Genomic DNA, 21,420 nt, shown 5'->3' on the forward strand with positions numbered 1-21,420 from the left:
CGGACTATAAGACGCTCCGGACTATAAGACGCACCCAGATTTAGAGGACAAAAACCAAGGAAAAAAAATTTGGTGCATCCATGGTGCAGGAGCATCTTATGGACCTCCCCTCTATTATGTTCCCCTGGTGTCTTCCTTATACCTCTTGTGTTCCCCAGGTCCAGTGACTCCCTGTGTCCACTGTCCTCTTTTGACCAGTGTCTCCCTGTGACCAGTGTCTCCCTGTGACCAGTGTCTCCCTGTGACCAGTGTCTCCCTGTGTCCAGTGTCTCCCTGTGTCCAGTGTCTCCCTGTGTCCAGTGTCTCCCTGTGTCCAGTGTCTCCCTGTGTCCAGTGTCTCCCTGTGTCCAGTGTCTCCCTGTGTCCAGTGTCTCCCTGTGTCCAGTGTCTCCCTGTGTCCAGTGTCTCCCTGTGTCCAGTGTCTCCCTGTGTCCAGTGTCTCCCTGTGTTTTTCTGTGTCCAGTGACCCCCTGTGTCTCCCGTGGTCAGTGCCCCCTGGGTCCAGTGTCCCCCTATGTCCAGTAATACCCCCTCCTCTTTCCCTGTGCACTCCAATGGCCTGTTCCTATGGCCGGTCTCTGTCCCCATGCACATATTTACACTGCAGCCAGAGACGCTTCAGGTACCTTTCAGTGCTTTGAGCCAGCAGATCTATGTGAGGCAGAAAAGCTCTGACACCCTGCGCCTGGACCCACTGCAATGCCGATTTCCACATGCCCGCCGCTCCAGCTGAAAGTTCCTCGTTCTCCCCACTGTCTTGCCTGCACGAGTAATGAAGAGGCGCCAGCAACGAATCACATACCGGTAGTTACACTTCCGATGCATACGCAGTACAACTACCAATCAGGCGGGGGGCGCTGCCCCGGACCGCCTATCACAGCGCTTGCTGCTTCCTGCTCGTTTTATTACAGGCAGCGATGGTCTCGCGGGTGGGACCATTGTGGCCAATCACTGCACAACATTTGAGCAGGAAGCAGCGATTGCTGTGATAGGCGGTCCGGGGCAGCGCCCCCCCACCTGATTGGTAGTTGTACTGCGTATACATCGGAAGTGTAACTACCGGTATGTGATTCGTTGCTGGTGCCTCTTCATTACTCGTGCAGGCAAGACAGTGGGGCGAGCGGGGAACTTTCAGCTGGAGCGGCGGGCATGTGGAAATCGGCATTGCAGTGGGTCCAGGCGCAGGGTGTCAGAGCTTTTCTGCCTCACATAGATCTGCTGGCTCAAAGCACTGAAAGGTACCTGAAGCGTCTCTGGCTGCAGTGTAAATATGTGCATGGGGACAGAGACCGGCCATAGGAACAGGCCATTGGAGCGCACAGGGAAAGAGGAGGGGGTATCACTGGACATAGGGGGACACTGGACCCAGGGGGCACTGAAGCGTCTCCTGCTGCAGTGTGGATGCCTTTCTGTGCAGATTCGCCCGCATTGGACTTCCTGGTTCTCCTCCCGCACGGCGTACTGAGACATGGTACTCTGGGGAGCCTGCGGGCACATTCAGATTAGTGCATTCGGACTATAAGACGCAGGGACTTTTTCTCCCCACTTTTAGGGGAGAAAAAGTGCGTCTTATAGTCCGAAAAATACGGTAATCACTAATTTTAATAGCTAGACTTCCCTTTGCTTTTGTTTGAAAAGCAGCAAAGGAGCAGATATCCTTGAGGATCCTGTATCGGGCATGTTAGGAAAGTTATTGGTACACGCCTCATATTTAGACAGTTGCACTGCCCAATAAATCTTTTTCTACAGTAGTGAACATTTTATTGTATTTTATATTCATAAGCTTTAAAGTCAACCTGAAGACTAGTCCCCTCTATCCGTCTCTGATCTGTCCCCTAACAATTTTAGTCTAAAGAGATCGTACTGATGGTTAGGTAGATTGGACAAGCCTCAGACCAGTGTCATAAGGTCAAGGGCTTCTTGCATTCACTGGTCAGCAACAGCATTAAAAAAAAAAACACTGATGTGAATAACTTTGACTATTTTGTTAAAATGGCACCTAGTGAAAAGTTCTGAAGCCTGTGTGCCATAAGGAAAGAACAAAATAGATGGTCAAAAAGTCTAATGAAATAATATATAAATAAATCATATACTGTATTCTTTAATGAATCCAAAAGAGAGACTGCAAAGACCAGCAAATATGTTTCAGACACCCTAGTCATAGTACAGTATATGCCCAAGTGCAGACATATAAATGGAATGCTGTGTCTCCACTCCTTTCAGTTGGTCACACCCAAAGTATAATGCCCAACAGGGATGGAGGGAATTCAGAATAACTAGAACAAAAGTAAGAAAACTCGCACAGCGAGCAACATATCACACATTGTATAGGCAAGGCACAACTGCTGTATTGAAACTATATGCAAACAATACATCTGTGCATGACCAACCATATACCATCACCTAAAGGATTATTAGGAACACCATACTAATATGGTGTTTGACTCCCTTTTGCCTTCAGAACTGCCTTAATTCTACGTGGCATTGATTCAACAAGGTGCTGAAAGTATTCTTTAGAAATGTTGGCCCATATTGATAGGATAGCATCTTGCAGTTGATGGAAATTTGTGGGATGCACATCCAGGGCACGAAGCTCCCGTTCCATCACATTCCAAAGATGCTCTATTGTGTTGAGATCTGGTGACTGTGGGGGTCATTTTAGTACAGTGAACTCATTGTCATGGTCAAGAAACCAATTTGAAATTATTCGAGCTTTGTGTCATGGTGCATTATCCTGCTGGAAGTAGCCATCAGAGGATGGGTACATGGTGGTCATGAAGGGATGGACATGGTCAGAAACAATGCTCAGGTAGCTTGTGACATTTAAACGATGCCCAATTGGCACTAAGGGGCCTAAGAAAACATCCCCCACACCATTACACCACCACCACCTGCCTGCACAGTGGTAAGGCATGATGGATCCATGTTCTCATTCTGTTGACGCCAAATTCTGACTATATCGAGACCCAGCAGACCGGCAACATTTTTCCAGTCTTCAACTTTCCAATTTTGGTGAGCTTGTGCAAATTGTAGCCTCTTTCCTATTTGTAGTGGAGATGAGTACCCAGTGGGGTCTTCTACTTTTGCAGCCCATCCGCCTCAAGGTTGTGTATGTTGTGGCTTCACAAATGCTTTGCTGCATACCTCAGTTGTAACAAGTGGTTATTTCAGTAAACGTTGCTCTTCTATCAGCTTGAATCAGTCGGCCCATTCTCCTCTGACCTCTAGCATCAACAAGGCATTTCCGCTCACAGGACTGCCGCATACTGGATGTTTTTCCCTTTTCAAACCATCCTTTGTAAACCCTAGAAATGGTTGTGGGTGACAATTCCAGTAACTGAGCAGATTGTGAAATACTCAGACCGGCCCATCTGGCACCAACAACCATGCCACGTTCAAAATTGCTTAAATCACCTTTCTTTCCCATTCTGACATTCAGTTTGGAGTTCAGGAGATTGTCTTGACCAGGACCCCACACCCCTAAATGCACTGAAGCAACTGCCATGTGATTGGTTGATTAGATAATTGCCTTAATGAGAAATTTAACAGGTGCTCCTAATAATCCTTTAGGTAGGTGTGAGTGTAGGTTATTAGACTTATGTTCCACCCATGGCCGGATTTCTGGCAAGGCCATATAGGCCATGGCCTAGGGCACCAGATAAACAAGGGGCGGCCTGCAGACAGTGGGCATTATTTGCAGGGCATTATTTGCAAGTGTCCAAACAAATGAAAGGGGTCAGGATAACTGCACTATTAGTACTAGCTGGCATCTGCCTGTGCAGTGCTACAGGCAGCTGCAGTCCGTTAATTAAATGTTTGTGAACAGTGTGTGACTAGCAAAAAGCCAGACCTTGTCCAATGACATAGCAGCAGCTGCAGGCAGTTACAGAAGGCCGGGTCTCACGCACTTGGTGTGGGGGATGAAAGGACCAGGGGCAGCACCAGCAAATTGTACAGAATACAGAAGGCAGCCTCTCACAGTACCCATTTCTTAATTATTGATTGGCCAGCGCTGTTACCCTGGAGACAGCAGTGGGTACAGGACTCACTTTTACGTGTTGCTGACCCCACCCAATGTCCAATTGTGAGCTACTTTTGACAATGTGTGTGTGGTGGACGGCTCCCACCACGCCCATCACCTGTAGATCGCTTGATTGACCAGTTCCCCCGTGTGACGTGATTGATTCACTTCACATTGCCATGGAGACCTCGGCACTAGCCACAACAGTGGACACCAGCGGCCCAAAAGTGTGTGTGTGTGTGTGTGTGTGTGTGTATGTGGAGAGAGGTGGTAGGATACGGTTTCGGTTGGGGCGGCTGGTAATAGTCGGCCTTGGGTGGTAAGAAGTACAAATCCGGCCCTGGTTCCACCTGGTGTTGGGACCACTGGGGGCATTTGTCCCCATTTTGAAAATCCAATGGGCTTCTTTAATCAATATCTTATGTATAACACTCATTCAATGCATGAGAAACAAATGATATATTTCCGCTATTAGCCGTAGAGCAATGTTTGGTAACATTAAACATATTAGTTAGCGAACCAGCCCCTTGTAATGCTCAGCTATCCATTGTTTAAGGGGACGTGTAGTACAGACCGCATACTATAGTGAACAGATGGAGCAAAACCACATAACGTTCCCAGATCTACAGTTAAAGAAAACCAGAGCTGACCAAAAGCAAAGATTTGATACTCACCCGCGGCTTCCTCCTGCAGCATAAACCCATCGCCATACTCCTGTGGTATGCAGTTCATCCGCGACCCGGAAATAGGCTCAGTCGCTTCCAGTCTGGGTCTACTGTGCGTGCGTGGACCTCCTCTCTGGGTCTAAGTACTTTCTACGTGTTCTGATGATTTCATCCACAGACACGCCTCCCGGAATCATAATGGAGGACTGGCAGCTGTTGGCTCTCGAAGTCTGTTCCCCACTGTAACTCTTAGAAAATGTTTTTAAATCAATCACTCCAGGAGTCAGATCTCCCCACAAAGTGACATCCAAATAGTTAATTATTCTAGGGTTCCATTGTAAGGCAAAGCATAGGTTTAAGTTTTCATTAGGGTAACATACAAAATGTGTATTATCTTCTAAAGGACCATCACGTGACAGGCAGCCTCTTGGACCAATCTAAGTGCGGGGATCACGTCCTACAAAGACACTGGACCCGACTGGACTCAGAGATTAAAGGAGCTGCGGGTACTTAGTAAGGAGCGGACGTAAATTAGCGCGCGCTACGCAGCACTACAGCGTGTAGTGTGCACACAGGATTTTTAACTCACGCAGCCCAATTTCAGTTGTGCTGCTTTAGCAGCGCAGCTTAGTGAAACAAGGCCATTATGCTCCAAAAAAGGGTTATTCCTAGCAAAGATGTAGAGCTCTTTCCACCAAGCAGTAAACTGTAAAATGGAGAAAGCATTAGGATCTAAGGAAATTTGACATGGGGTAAATTGTAATGGTGAACCAACAAGGCCAGTGTATCTCTAAAATTACAGGTGGAATTGTTCCCATTTAGAACATGCCAAAAAGTGATCCAAGACTTATTAATGTGCAGAAGCAAGCCTGTCCTGTTTGATCCCATGTAAGACTTATTGTAGGGGGTGTTCTTTGTCTGGACGGTAATCTACACACCTGTGCTGCCCATTTTAGAGCAAAATCTTTCAGTCTATTTTGGCCAGAAATCAATCAAAATAATGATCGGACTTCCATGTTGAGGCATTGATCACTGGCAGACTTAAAGGATCTTGTTGTGCCAGATAACACACCTTCAGAGGTCTCTTGGGAGTCCATGCTTTTCTGGACTTTTGTCTGCATTGATTATTTTATATCACAGCAGTCATAAAAGCTGGTATTCTATGATTCCAATTTGCCTATTTTCTTATATTTTTGGTTAGCTGGATAAACATGAAAACTTAATGTTAAACATAACTATGTTGACCTGTTTAAAAACAATGTAGTTGTTATCTACAAAATTTGTAAATCTATAAATAAATTACATATACTTTTCTGTTTGTCTATTAGTTTGGGGATTTTTTTTTTTTTTTGCCTTAAAGAGAACCCGAGGTGGGTTCTAAGAACGCTATTAGCACACAGAGGCTGGGTCTGCATACACTGCCCAGGCTCTGTTGCTATACAGTGAACCCCCCCCCCCCCCCCCCCCAGGCCACTCCTGCACTCTAAATAAAAAGGGGGAGATTGTGCTAGCAAGTGAGATATGACCAAAAACTAAACAAGTTATATAATCAGTAAAAAAATCTTCACTTTATTGTCAATAGAATAAAATTGTAGAGAACTGGATGTCAGACATGCCACAAAAAGCCCTACCCACCCACCAGTAAAAACCCAAAAATCCAAGGAGCGAGGACCAGTCTTGACTTTTTATTTATTGTAGTTGTAGAGCCCTCCTGAGCTCGCTATCACTCAAAAACATAATTGGTTCTGACACTCCTGCACTCTACTTGCCCCCCATAAATTGTACGCGGAGCTGTCGACACACAGCGTGTCGCAGCCGGCTGTTTACTTTTGGAAGTGTCGCTCTCTGCCACTCCCCCGCCTCCTCCATAGCGCCGCTCTCCGCCCACGTCCCTTCCCTCCCCGCTGATTGGAGGGAAGGGACGCAGGCAGGGAGCGGTGCTATGGAGGAAGCGGGGGAGCGGCAGAGAGTGGCACTTCCAAAAGTAAACAGCCGGCTGTCGACAGCTCGGCGTATGATTAAAGGGAGGGGGCAAGCAGAGCATAGGGGGGTCCTGGGGGGGCACTGTATAGCAACAGAGGCTGGTAATTGTATGCAGACCCAGCCTCTGTGTGCTAATAGCGTTCTTAGAACCCACCTCGGGTTCTCTTTGAGAATTGAGAATTACCTTTTTGCTTTCTGACTAATTTACAGTGAATGTAATTGTTCTATCTTTTGTTTCTGCAGCCACTGTATTCACCAGATTCTGGAGAGTGTCAACCATATCCACCAACATGACATTGTACACAGAGATCTGAAGGTAATATTTTTAGTTAAGAACCTTTAGAGAGTAATAACTTCTCCTAACATGCAAATTATGGTTCTGGGAGGGTCCGGTAGATGCATTTTAGGTTTGGAAACCTAGGCACAAGTAAGAAAAGGAGACAAAAAGAGCACAAGGAGTGCCAATGGTGTAGTATTTCTGGGAAAGAAATAACCACTTAGAAATGTGGGTTGCTATAGGCAACCATATTTTCGGGCATGAGGCGAAGGACCATCTTAACCATTATAATGACTCTGTTAAGTTAACCTGAGTTGCGCTCCAGAAAAAAACAAAGGACCACTGAGTGTAGTCGCAGTGTTAACCCCTGGGACAGGGGAGGAGACAATGCAAGGTGGAAGGAGGTGCTCCAATTGTAATACAATATGTAGAGAGTGGAGGCAAGTAATAGGAACAGACTTACCTCATGATAAAAGGTTAAGATTCTTATTGTTAGATGCAAATAAAGTCAACACGTTTCACAGGACCAGTCAGTCCACTACCTCAGGTCAATACGAGGCAGTGCCTGAGCTATGTATCTCCATTTCAGAGCGCAAATTATGGTAATTTCATCAGGCAAGGGGACACTGGGCTGTCAATTCACTGAACAGATAATAAACCTTTTGTAACTGGTTAAATTGCTACAAGATGTGATTTGCTAATCCCAAATTAAGAAAAAAAAAATTGCTAATCCCAAATTAAGAAAAATTCAACTAATCTGCTATTTAACTAGGTGGTGCACCTAGTTAAATAGCATATTAGTTGATTTTTTCTTAATTACTACTAAAGGCTGTAATGCCTCTTCCCTGGAGGTTTAGGCTTTATTCATACCAAATGCCCCTTCCTTATTTAACTGCATTATGTAGAGATAGGTTAGAAACATGTTTCAGATTTGCTTTGCATCAAAGTGCTGCAGTGCAACATATTTTGGGCTTCTTCAATACTCTGACCTTCTGGTAAAGGCCATAGAGTATCACATATGTAACGTGTCATGCCACCAGCTTTCATGAAAATACTAGCAAATGCTATGCAGCGGCACAAACATAAATATGTACTTATGTATCCATTTCTGGCACATTTCTGCAATACTCTATAAAGAATATTGAACTCTATTCACTGTTTCCCTGGGTTAAACTCACAATCCCTGTCTCACGCTAGGGTTAATTTTGGGGGAGCCTACAACTTTATGTTGGGGTTGTGGAAGGCAACGTGCAAACATGAAGATCATACAAAACCTGTGCTACCCGGTATTCCATCCTGGGGCTTAAACACTCTGTAAGGCAGGAGTGCTACCCAGATTGTTACACGTTACCTATATCTAAAGTCTACAGCTTTGGTTAGAGTCATTACCGGGGATGGCCGGCTTTGCAATTTCCACCGATTCTGTGGATAGGTCATTTTTTGCATTATCTGATTGGCCAAATACTTCAAGTTGACTCTGCATTCTCTGATTGGTCCAATGCTTCAGAGTTCTGTGATTGGGTTAAAATTACTTGTGCGGCAATGCGGCATTTCCACGGAAATCAGATTTCCATTTTCTAAGTTCCGATAGGAAATGCCAATTTCCAATCAGAAATTCTGGAATTTAATTTCCGCAGAATGTAAATGAGCATCCCTATCCATTAACTGTTTTGGAGCCCCTTTGCTATGTTTTGTCCCATTCTTTAAAAAAATGTCTTCACATCCTGTCCAGACAGGAAATATGTCACTAAGTGATAGAGAAGGCAACAAATCACGAGCTCTCCTGTGCACTAAAAAAGCATGCAGCAATGTGTGGTGCGCTGCAACGGACGTGTTCCCATTACACTGAATGCAACATTTGGGTGGCATCGGACATGCCGACACAACACACACAGTGTAAACTGGCCCTTACATTGTCTAATCTTATTTTGTGGACCAGGTAAACCATTGGGATCTTATTTTAATTACAACACTTATTAAGCCTTTGTTAACAATACTGGAAGCAGTAGAGTGTTGTACTGTTGGCCATCAGTAAGGCTGCTTCCACACAGGGACGTTACAGGCGCACGTTAGTGCAGCCTTTAACGCTCCCCCAACGCACAGCAATGTAACACAAGTGGGCTGTTCACACTGCCCACGTTGCGTTACACTGTAACGCAGCAAAGTGCTGCATGCTGTGCGTTCTACGTGGCTAAGCCGCGTTAGACTGTTAGCACATGCTCAGTCATGATGGGGAGGAGGGGAGAGCGGCCGGGCACATGACTAATTAATATTCACTGCACTCAGTGACGTGCAGTGTTTACTTCCTGGAGCGGCCGCTCTGTGCGGCAATTGGCCGGGCGGGACCACGTGATGCTGCATGCGTCCAAGAGTACTCATCACGGCATCACGGACGCCAGAGTGAGCTGCACAACGCGGCTGCGTTAGGGGCACGTTATTTGCCCTATAACGTCCCCTAAATGCAACCTCCTGGTGTGTAACTAGCCTAAAGGCAAGAAGTTTTGAATCCGGATGATAACAGGTTGCCGTCTTTCTGCCTACTGCCATCTTTTTATACCTTTTCAGGACTACGGGCACATGTAATCGTAGCTCCCTTTTTTTTTTTTTTTATCAGACTGTGGACACACATTTTAACCTCCCTGGCATTCACTTTCTGCTCATTTTCTGTGCAAAAAGACGTTTCAATTTTCATGAAACTTTTTTGCATGCAACTTATCAAAATGTGTCAAGGAAGAGCCTAGTATACATTTTGAGAAAGTTTCAAACATAAAATCAATTTAATTTTCCCTTTCTGCCAGGCCACAATTTTCCCACTCTTCAGCTTTTTGGTAGGAAATGTGCAGTTTTTTTTGCATGCTTTTCTTTTGCATTAACATTTGCGTTCAGGTGCAGGTTTCCAGAGCATGCAAAATTTTGCATATGAATGTCAATTTTAATGCAAAAAATGCATGCAAAATAACCCCCCAGAACCCTGCCTTTAAAAACATGCTGGATGAGCCTAAGTCCTCCTTGCTGTTTTTAACTATTTCCTGGACAAGTCAGGCTTGTCCATATCGTCAGGGAGGATAACACACACAATCGAATAGTATGCGTTGAAACTGCATGCGCCAACAGCTGCTGGCTCATTTTACCAGTATTCTTTACATTCTTTGGCAGAAAAACAACAAATTAATTCTGCAGACACCATTCTTTAACTTTACAAACCAGAATCCTGTGTAAAATTTCATAATAGAATATTGCGCCATAAGCCTCGTCATTTCTGTGCAATTCCATTGTTTTTTTTACATTTTGGGGTTAATGAATATCAGACAAGCCACTATACAAAATCATGCTGGTTTGGGGTTGCAAAATTGTATTAAAATTCTAGGAAGAGAAGTTTGGTGGCTGTACAATAGCTGTCACCATAATTCTGTGCCAGAAGTGTTTTCTCTTCGGTTATGTGCAACGACTTTTTACAGACATTTTATTTCAGTGGTCGCGTTATCCAGAATTGTTTAGCGTTGTAACCTGTAAAAATGTAAAACCGTAAACACCTGACTTGTAAGGGAACAGCTGCACTTGTATTTTCACTCTCTCACTCCCACAGTTGTTGTCTCCTCTCTCACCAGAGCATTACTGTCCTCTTTAAGCACTAACACATAAGCCTCTTGGGCTAATCGTAACAGAGGCAAAACGCTAGATAGCTAAGGTTTTGAGCGATTAATATCTCTATGCTGCTACATAAGTGATTTGATCACCACCTAGAGATCCCTGTTGTTATTACACACATTTAAGGCACTTTTTTTCATTAAAACTTCAACAATATATTTTGCTTTCATTGGTTTGGTTTTCTGTAAAGCCCCCCACAAAAAAATTATAAAAAATCAAAAGTCCTACTGTTTATAAACTGCTAACGCACACATTCTTGTCTGCATTCTGCCTTCTCTGCGCCCTCACCCATTTACACTGTTGCTTTGCAGAGCTGATTTTTTGCAACGCATATCGATAGGACATAGATAGCACTATGTAATGGGTACACCTATGTGCTGCACAGCAGTGCGTTGAGACAGTGCACTGCTGCAAACATTTTTGTGCACAATGCAGCACTGAATTCAGTATAGTTGAATGAGGTGAGTGCTACTACCAAGACTAATGCAAGTGTCTTGCGTTTCTGTAAAATTCATGGCCACCTGCATTATACAGCAATGTGAGAGGGTACTCTGGTCCTAATGCAACACATGGGGCCTTTGCACCCTGTCACGTTGCAGTCACAGCAATGTGTATCACTGTGTAATACACAGGAACATCAGACAATGCATAGACAGCACTGTCTGATGGGCACACTTGTGCGATTTGCAGCAGTGCATTCTGACAATGCACTGCTGTCCTATTCATTGTAATTGAATGGAGGCAACACTACAGCTGAGAGCAACACCGGTACCATGGTTTTCTGTAAAACGATTGGCCACCTGTGTTGCAGCGCATTGTGTGAATAGAACGGAAAGAGAACTGTCCTCTAAAATACACGTACTACTTACTGATGACACAGCTAGGCCAGTAGACTTTTTTTTTTTTTTTTTCCTTTTTTTTACTGTGTCTTTATGGCCCTTCCCTCACATTCCTTACCCAGCATTACAGTAGCCTATGCTAAATTCCTAGTGTCTTAGCACGATATAGAAGAGGTTAATATGCTGCCACTGTGATTAAGTAATAGAAGGATTTTGATGTACTAGTACTTAGAACAGCGTTTGGGTATTTGCAAGCAAGGGGGTTTGATGTGCAGATAAAGCACAGCAAAAAATATCAACAAGAACGTAGCAGATTGTGAACTGTGGGACTGTGCTTTCTTTTCCTTCCTCTTATAGAACATAAACCTCATAATGGGATGCATAGTCATACTTTATGTATATAGCTTGAAATTTACCTGGGCATGAATAAAATGTAGACAATACAGCTGTAGAGCTTATCTGGTCAGATGTACACAAATATTGAACAGCAATGTTACTAAAAAAAAAAAATAGGAGAGTAGACCTTTTCCCACATAAGCTTACAATTTAAAGAAGTTTGCAGATTAGTAAGGTGAATGTCCACCTTTTTGTGGGTATAAAAAGACAGAACCTTGATCATATTTTACCACAAATACAGAGAGGCGTGTCGATGGAACTTTGTCACTAGGTCTTCTTATAAGAGATGTTTAATAGCATGTCTGTATTGATCAGGATTTTCTTTTAAAGATTACTTGGCAGTGGCATTTCAAAATACGGTTACCTGTAAAATTCCCAGCATTCCACAAATTATTTTGTTACTCAGACCACTTTAGCATTACATAAATCTTCAAAGAATATCTAGTAAACCACAAAGAGGGAATATTCTATATGACTTATGCCTTTTTATTTGTTAGTTTTTGTTTTGCCTCATTTGACTTCATTCTTTTGCAGCCTGAGAATCTGTTATTAGCCAGCAAATGCAAGGGGGCTGCTGTGAAGCTGGCTGACTTTGGTCTTGCCATTGAAGTCCAGGGAGACCAGCAAGCATGGTTTGGTAAGCTCATACATATAACAAGCTGTAATGTCTCATGTATGATCTTGATAGTCTTTTCACTGAATTGATTTATTAATGCAGCATAGCTATCTTGCCTATATACCTACACTGTATTTACTTCCAACGTTCGGTTCACTCATTTACTCCCGTTTCTTACCTATTTGAATCAAGGCTCTGAGCTGGGTAGACTGTCTGCCTGATAAATCCAAACTAGAACCTGTTGGAACCCTTTTTATTGCTGCCAATGCAAGCATGTTAAGGCCTTTTTGAAGAAATTACAACAGGAACTGATTCATTTGCAGTTTGACGGAGTTGCAGGTTTTCTTCACTATGTTTGTCACAAACAGTGCAGAGTAACTTCACAGCAGTAGTGCAGACAGCAATGGAAGAAAGCACTCTGCGAGACCGTACAGATACATTTTTCAAGCTGGGTAAATCCAGGAGTAAAGCAAACACAATGCAGACATTGTAACACAAACAGGCATTAAAGAATGTGAGTGGGCGTGTTTCTAAACACGTTTATATTAACAGTCCCAAGAAGCTTCTTCTGCCTTCCTAAATTCTTCCACTGTTGGTGTGAATATTTTTGTCCTGATTGTACTGAAATTTTTGAAATGTTGAGCCTTTGGATCCAACATTAGTCATTTCTCATGATTTGAGAGAAGTATTGTTCTAATTTTTGGTACCTCTAAGAAAGTGAAACCATGTAATCCATGTGGCCTCAGGGACTTCAATCCAGAAGTCAGTGCTTGAGGTTAGTTTTACTCTTGCTTACCGGATCTCATAGGGAAGCATATTATCGAATTGATTCATTAATGGATGAGCAAGACTCTGATTTTCTGAGATACCGCGTGAGTTAACATTTGCTGCACACCAGTATGTAAGAGCCTTACAAATCTATGAAACTGATCACATGCTTCTTGATGAGTTCTACTTTGCACGAAGTGGCCAAAAAATTAGAAACATACTCTATTAACGAGTTGATCCACCCTTAAAGTGGACCTGAACTCTTGCACAAGACACAAGGAAAACATAACAGATAAGCACCCTGTATGTATTTAAAGAGTTTAGCCTGTGTAATTCCCCCTCATTTGTGTCTAATTACTAGTTATAATTTTATCTTTCCCCCGTGTCACATGACTGCCTATGGCAGATAAGCCCATTTGAAAGTACAGGATGTAAACAATATGTCTGCTTCCATGAATCAGGAAGTAGAAACTGTGCAGATCTATTTTATGATTTGATCAGCTGTAACAAAGAAATGTTTTTTGTTTAACCACTTCACCACTGAGTAGGGCTGCACGATTTCTCGGTTTTAAACCGAAACCGCGGTTCATGTGAAGACTATTTTGGGATCGTCTGGATCCGGCGTTTTTCGGTCTTTAGTGCTTGCCCGCATGGCCATGATCCGCGCCTACCGCAGCCGATGTGCCGAGCCACAGAAGCAGTGCATATTTATTGATGTTAATGAGCCGGACAGCGGGGGGTGGAGAGTTCAGTACAGAGCGGCACACAGCTTCTCCAATCGCTGGATAGCAATGGAATGACAGTCAGTAGGCGGAGCTGTACGCTCTAGTACAGCTCCGCCTACCGCTGCCGTCATACCATCGGTATCCAGCGATTGGAGAAGCTGTGTGCCGCTCTGGACTGAACTCTCCTCCCCCCGCTGCCCGGCTCATTAACCTCATAAATATGCACTGCTTCTGTGGCACGCAGCGGCTGAGGTAAGCGGATCATGGCCAGGCACGGGCATGGCCGCAACGGCGTACCTACCTACCTATACTGCACACTTTACTAGCTGTACTGGGGCACTACCCATTCATTCTGGGCACTATACTAGCTATACTGGGGCACTACCTACCCATAGTGGGCACTATACTAGCTATACTGGGGCACTATACTAACTATACTGGGGCACTACCTACCCATACTGGGCACTATACTAGCTATACTGGGGCACTATACTAACTATACTGGGGCACTACCTACCCATACTGGGCACTATACTAGCTATACTAGGGCACTACCTACCCATACTGGGGCACTATACTAACTATACTGGGGCACTACCTACCCATACTGGCACTATACTAACTATACTGGGGGACTACCTACCCATACTGGGGCACTATACTAGCTATACTGGGGCACTATACTAACTATACTGGGGCACTACCTACCCATACTGGGCACTATACTGGGGCACTAGACTAACTATACTGGGGCACTACCTTCCCATACTGTACACTATACTAGCTGTACTGGGGCACTACCTACCTGTACTGGGCACTTTACGAGCTATACTGTGGCACTACCTACCCATACTGCCGGGCACTATACTATCTATACTGAGATACTATACTAGCTATACTGGGGCACTATGCTAGCTATACTGGAGCACTATACTAGCCACACTGGGGCAACTAAACTCCCTATATTGGGGCTACTATGCTAGCTATGCCGCTGCACCCTAGTCCTCCCCCCCCACCCCCCCCCAAAAAAAACCCCGCTGCGCACGAGATTGTACACTAGGACAAGCTAAAGCTTGTTTTGGAAAAAATCGTGAAAAAAAATCGAAATCACAATTTCTGACAGAAAAATCACAATTTCAATTTTTACCCAAAATCGTGCAGCCCTACCACTGAGGGTTTTTTTCCCTTGAACACCAGAGCAATTTTCACCTTTCAGCGCTCCTTCCATTCATTCGTCTATAACTTTATTATTACTTATCGCAATGAAATGAACTATATCTTGGTTTTTTTTTTCCACCAATTAGGCTTTCTTTAGGTGGGACATTATGCCAAGAATTATTTTATTCTAAATGTGTTTTAATGGGAAAATAGGAAAAAATGTGGGGAAAAATTATTATTTTTCAGTTTTCGGCCATTATAATGTTTAAATAATGCATGCTACTGTAATTAAAACCCATGAAATGTATTTGCCCATTTGTCCTGGTTATAAAACCGCTTAAATTATGTCCCTATCACAATGTTTGGCGCCAATATTTTATTTTTATTTAATTACAAAAAAAAAAAATTGGGGAGTGTGGGAGGTAATAAGTTAATTTATTGTGTAAAACTAATGTATTTGTATATGTAAAATGCTTTAGGGTGTAGTTTTACTATTTGGCCACGTAAGCGTCCGGAAGGACGCTTACAGGAAGCAGTATGAGGCTGGGAAAATCACAATTATCGTGCTGTTTCTCATAGAAGCAGCAGATCATTGCGGGGGCTTAGATCAACGAACGGGAATGGATTTTCCTGTTCATTGATCTCCGAGCGAGCGGGCGGTGGCGTGCACGAGCGGCGGGAGCACGCATGCGGCGGTAGCGTGGGAGGTACGGATTTCTCCGTCCCTTGGTTTTTTTTGGGGGGGAAAAGGGACGGAGAAATTCGTACCGCGGGGGGAAAGTGGTTAAAGGTGGTTATGTTGTCGTGTATCTTTCAGAGCAGAGAGGAGTTCATAACATTTGTATTACACTGTCCAAATTTAGATTTTTAGTGATTTTTCTATAGTAAAAAAATGAAAATCCTTCTTAGGATTTTCCATTTTAACTCTGTCTATCTTGAAGCCAATCTTGACAACATTTCCTCCCTTACGCTGTCTGTGACTTTCCTGCCCTCCCCCCAGTCTTCAGACACTCCCACCCAGCTCTGCAACAGAAAGTGCATTGTCATTGTGTGACTGCAGAGCTGGTTTCAGCTTCTCAGCATGAGAAATATTGGCCAATCAGAGAGAAACAGAGGTTTGGGAGGGGGAAACAGGAGGGAATGAGTATTCCGCCAATCAGGCTGCCTTAGCTATGTCTGAGGGGAAAGTAAAGAAGAAAAAAAACAGCATGCCCTGCAACTTCCTTTGTGCATCAGATGTACCACATGAGAGCCAGGGAAACTGGGGAATGATCTTTTCTGGAGAAGGAAAGTAAGAGTGATTTTTAACTTTTGGATTGCCTGGTTATCATCTTAATTACTTGTTTACCAGATAAAAATAATTGATTTTATGCCTGACTGTTACGCTTTAACTCTGATCACAGCCAATATTCTTCTTGGCATGGACTCGACAAGATGCTGATACTATTGCTGAGGAATGTTGGCACATGTTGACATAAATGCAGCTCTAAGTGGGTCAGATTGGATGGTGGCGTTTCCAAGCTTTGAAGAGACCTTTCAGCATCATGCAAATGCTCAATAGGACTGAAGTCAGAGGACTGAGCTGGTCATGGAAGCAGATTACACTCTGATTGATCTTCCTCAAACTGATTTAAGACTGATCAAGAACAGTGGCAAGGGCTCATAACAGGCGTCTCTTCCTATTTTTCTTTGATCCAAAGGCACTTTTGATGGTCTACTGCTGCTAAAGCCCATATTTTTCAAAGTCCATCTTGTTGTGCTTTACGATATGCTTTGTGATGCAATAGCATTGAATTCAGCTGTAATTTGTCATGTTTTTGCCCTTCTGTTGCTGCGGACTGTGTGCTACTCGACACTGTGTATATGAGCAACACTTACTGAGATTTGAGGCCTTTGCAATTGAGATGACAGTTGTAAAGAGTGCTTTAGTATCCTTGTTAGATTTTAAATAAATGCAGCAGGCACAGGGGCAACATATGTGTTTACAGCGTACAACGTTTTGCACAGGAATGAATACTGTGGGCAGACTTTGATTGTGAAGTTCTTAATGATGCAAAGACCTCTGCTGCATCAAGTCCATCTGTAATGGAAATACTAGTTTTCAGTATTCTAAGACTTTTAAAGGGAAGGTTCAGGGAGGGTGGGTAAAAAATAAAAATCAATTTCCACTTACCTGGGGCTTCCTCCAGCCCGTGGCAGGCAGGAGGTGCCCTCGCCGCCGCTCCGCAGGCTCCCGGTGGTCTCCGGTGGCCGACCCGACCCGGCCAGGCCGGCTGCCAGGTCGGGCTCTTCTGCGCTCCAAGGCCCGGAACTTCTGCGACCCACGCCGGCGCTCTGACGTCATCAGACGTCCTCCGGGCTCTACTGCGCAGGCCGATGACGTCAGCGCGCCGGCGTGGGACGCAGAAGTTCCGGGCCTTGGAGCGCAGAAGAGCCCGACCTGGCAGCCGGTCTGGCCAGGTCGGGTCGGCCACCGGAGACCACCGGGAGCCTGCGGAGCGGCGGCGAGGGCACCTCCTGCCTGCCACGGGCTGGGGGAAGCCCCAGGTAAGTGGAAATTGATTTTTATTTTTTACCCACCCTCCCTGAACCTTCCCTTTAAACAGGGCTGTGGAGTCGGTACAAAAATCTACCGACTCTGACTCCTCAGTTGAGGATTCCTCCGACTCCTCTAATTTGCATATTACAATCTTGTTGATTGAAGGTATGTAACATGAAATTTATCTCTTAACTACCAACGCTTAGGAATTTTAAAAGGCGACTGAAGTGAGAAGGATATGTTGACTGCCATTCCTTTAGTCATAGGATAAAACTAGTCCTTGGTAAGAGTACTTGTAAAAGGTACAGACCGGAATAAAGAACATCTATCAGGCCCTAGGCAATGTAACTGTGGGTACATGTAAGGATGATGTGCAGGTACTCTGCAGGGGAATGAGGAGATTCTTCCTGTATTACACATTCTTCATGCACAATCTGAACATGGATCAGGCCCTAGGCAATATGACTGTGGGTACATGTAAGAGTGATGTGCAGGTACTCTGCAGGAGAATGAGGGGATTCTTTCTCTATTACACAATCTTCATGCACAATCTGAACCAGGTTTATGGGTGAGAGACAACACTTCTGTGTTCAATGTGCACAACATTCTCAGTAGATTCCCTGCAGCTCTGTGGGGAGTGCATATGTAGAGTATAGTACTACTGTGTAACAAAGTAAACCTGAGACAGATGAAATTAAAGTTTTATACATACCCGGGGCTTCCTCCAGCCCCCTTCAGGCTAATCAGTCCCTTGCTGTCCTCCTCCGCCACCTGGATCTTCTGCTATGAGTCCCAGGTACTTGAGCCAGTCTGGCGTAGTGCGCATGCACACACTCCACCGCTCGGAGCGTACTGCACTTGCGCAGCACTATTGCGCAGGTGGAGAATGCTCCTGGCTGTAGGAGCCGGACTGCCCTAACTGGCTGAATTACCGGGACTCATAGCAGAAGATCCAGGTAGCGGAGGAGGACAGTGAAGGACTGGTTGGTCTGAAGGGGGCTGGAGGAAGCCCCTGGTATGTATAAAACTTTTCTTTTCATCCGTTTCAGGTACCATTTAATTCGTAGTCACCAAACCAAATTTTAACATAACAAATTATTTGATTTCATGAGCAAAGAGTGCATACATTTACATAAATCAGCATCAACACAGAATTATTTCCATCTCATTGACCAGCTCTATTAGTGACACCGCTACACATTAGGCTTTATACTTACAGCATAATGTTATTTAGTATATATGAGATTCCTGTGTTCACATCATATACTGTACAGTTACAATCAGATAAGTATATCTGACTTTAAAAATACGGGGACTGCTTTATTGAAGCAGCACAAGTAACTAATTTTGTTCGGTTTATTTCATTTTTGTACTCTAAGCACGGCTATTACTGTGTATAGAAATTATTTATGATGACTATTATCTGAGAAATAGAACATTTTATCATATTTTCTATTTAAATTACAGTTTAAATTCATTAGGAGTCAGTCTGTGCATTTTTCCCCGACTCCGACTCCAGGCACCCAAAATTACTGCGACTCCACAGCCCTGCTTTTAAACGAGATATCTTTGTAGATCTGGAGAAAGATTGATCTCATAAAGGATCTGTATGTTGAACTTTGGATAATAATTGCTTAACAATGTAATACCTTGCCATATAAGCATTTTAAGTAGAATAACATGTACACTGTTCTTTGTTTCACAGGATTTGCTGGTACACCAGGTTACCTTTCCCCAGAGGTGTTAAGAAAAGACCCATATGGAAAGCCAGTTGACATATGGGCATGTGGTAAGAACTATAACTTGTATGCACGTTATCCATTATTGATTCGTTATCTCTTCTGAGTTCTTCTGAAATAAGTATGTTAATGTTTTATAGACCTATAACTATACTATACAAATTATAGTGTCACACTGAACAACCAAAACCCTAATAACCCTCATATTTGAGTACAACAAAAACATCTAGCGTTACAGACTATCCAGCAAGCTCATGGTGAACCATAACTCATTGGAGTGTGTAAGGGGTTATAAAGGACCCAAAAGCCCTCTTACTAAAATGCTATGGAATACAAAAGTTTGCCTTCTTAAAACAGAAGTTATTTGCAATAATTCAGTTTGGAGTGAGCATATGATGTTCCCCACAATGCATCACTGCTGAATATGCAAATCGTCCCTTGTTGTCCCTGTAAGCTAGCCACACCTCCAGAACCGCTGGAATGCAATGTGTCAGCTTCTTAATTGTACAGAGCCACAATATCCCAACATGCAAAACAAAAACATCTATGACCAATGCAGTTATGGACTACAAAACTTGTGAAGAAGTCCTGTGATATTTAGCACCAAGATGTTATAAAAAGAAACTTTGTCTTGTGCAAGATCTTGAGGATTTGGAAGCCAACTAAATTGTTTCATGAGACCAAACCATCTTTTTTTATAGCCAAGTGGTACTTCTCACACCCATATTGTAGTTGCTCTTAGCAGTGGACTGGGAAGGCATGGGAACTCAAGCTGGGCTATGACTGTGCAACTCTATGGCCTAGTGCACACCAGAGCGGTTCTGCTGCGATTTGCGATCCGCTTGCGGGTGCGGATCCGCTAGGGTAATGTATTTCAATGGGCTGGTGCACACCAGAGCGGGATGCGTTTTGCAGAAACGCATACTCCCGGGCTGCTGCAGATTTTGGATTGCGTTCTGCCTCAATGTTATGTATAGGAAAAACGCAAACCGCTCTGAAAAACTGCACTTCAGAGCGGTTTGCCAGGCGTTTTTTGTTACAGTAGCTGTTCAGTAACAGCTTTACTGTAACGATACATGAAATCTACTACACCAAAAACGCTTCACAAAACCGCAAAACGCTAGCTGAAACGCTACAGAACAATAAGAAAAAGCGTTTCAAAATCTGCTAGCATTTTGCGGATCTGCTAGCGGTTTTTGGTGTGCACCAGGCCTATGTGCAATAAGCTGTGATGCAATGTGTGTTTTGACACTTTTTTGTTCAGTGTTGTGTTTTTCAGCAGTTTACAGTACAGGGGCAGTTCTGTAGAATCACAGCAGACAGACTAGCCTTTAACTTAATAGTGACCTTTGAGCACACAGAAACCTGTTGCCAATTTGCCAGTTGTCCATTCTTGTGCCACTTTTGGTGGATAGTAAGCACTGCAGTCCAGGACACCCTTTAGAAGACCTGCCATTCTAAAGATATTCAGTGTCCCATTCTTACTATACCTGTGGATCTTAATCATATAACACTGTAGGTGGGACTCCACACGCTAGTCCTGTATATATTACTGTAATACGGGTTTAACAGGCTAACGCAGTATTATATAATGGTAGTTTATATATTTAGTGCTGTTAGGCATCTGCTTTTTCAGTCTGTGCGGACCTGCATTACACTAGGAGGGACACACTGAGTATTCTCAGCTGGACTGATTAAGAAACGCTGAGTATTTAGTTTCTATGCAGCTACTATTTGAATACTATTGAAGTTTTAAGTATACAAAATAAAAGTCAAAGGACAACTGAAGCGAGAGGGTATGGAGGCTGTCATATTTCTTTCCTTTTAAGCAATGCATGTTGCCCGACTAACCTGATGATCCTCTGCCTCTAATACGTTTTGACCTTCACCTTGAAGAAGCATGTATCAGATCAGGTGTTTTTGACAATATTGTCAGATCTGACCAGATTAACTGCATGCTTGTTTGTGTTCTGGTGTAATTTGGACACTACTGCAACCATATATAAACAGGGCTGCCAGGCAACTGGTGTTTTTTAAAAAGACATA

The 21,420-nt window shown here is 43.7% G+C and overlaps 1 protein-coding gene across 22 annotated transcripts in view; it reads left to right on the plus strand.

Moving 5' to 3' along the window:
* Positions 1-21,420, plus strand: part of CAMK2G (calcium/calmodulin dependent protein kinase II gamma) — a 375,935-nt gene that overhangs the window by 257,893 nt on the left and 96,622 nt on the right. For all 22 annotated transcript variants that reach the window (XM_068257960.1, XM_068257962.1, XM_068257961.1 and 19 more), the window contains exons 6-8: positions 6,913-6,985; positions 12,364-12,466; positions 19,341-19,424. In XM_068257960.1, the coding sequence (XP_068114061.1) occupies positions 6,913-6,985; positions 12,364-12,466; positions 19,341-19,424 (260 nt within the window). The remainder of the gene's footprint in view (positions 1-6,912; positions 6,986-12,363; positions 12,467-19,340; positions 19,425-21,420) is intronic.

The sequence above is a fragment of the Hyperolius riggenbachi genome, chromosome 10, assembly GCF_040937935.1.
Source record: "Hyperolius riggenbachi isolate aHypRig1 chromosome 10, aHypRig1.pri, whole genome shotgun sequence".
Classification (NCBI taxonomy): Eukaryota; Metazoa; Chordata; class Amphibia; order Anura; family Hyperoliidae; genus Hyperolius; species Hyperolius riggenbachi.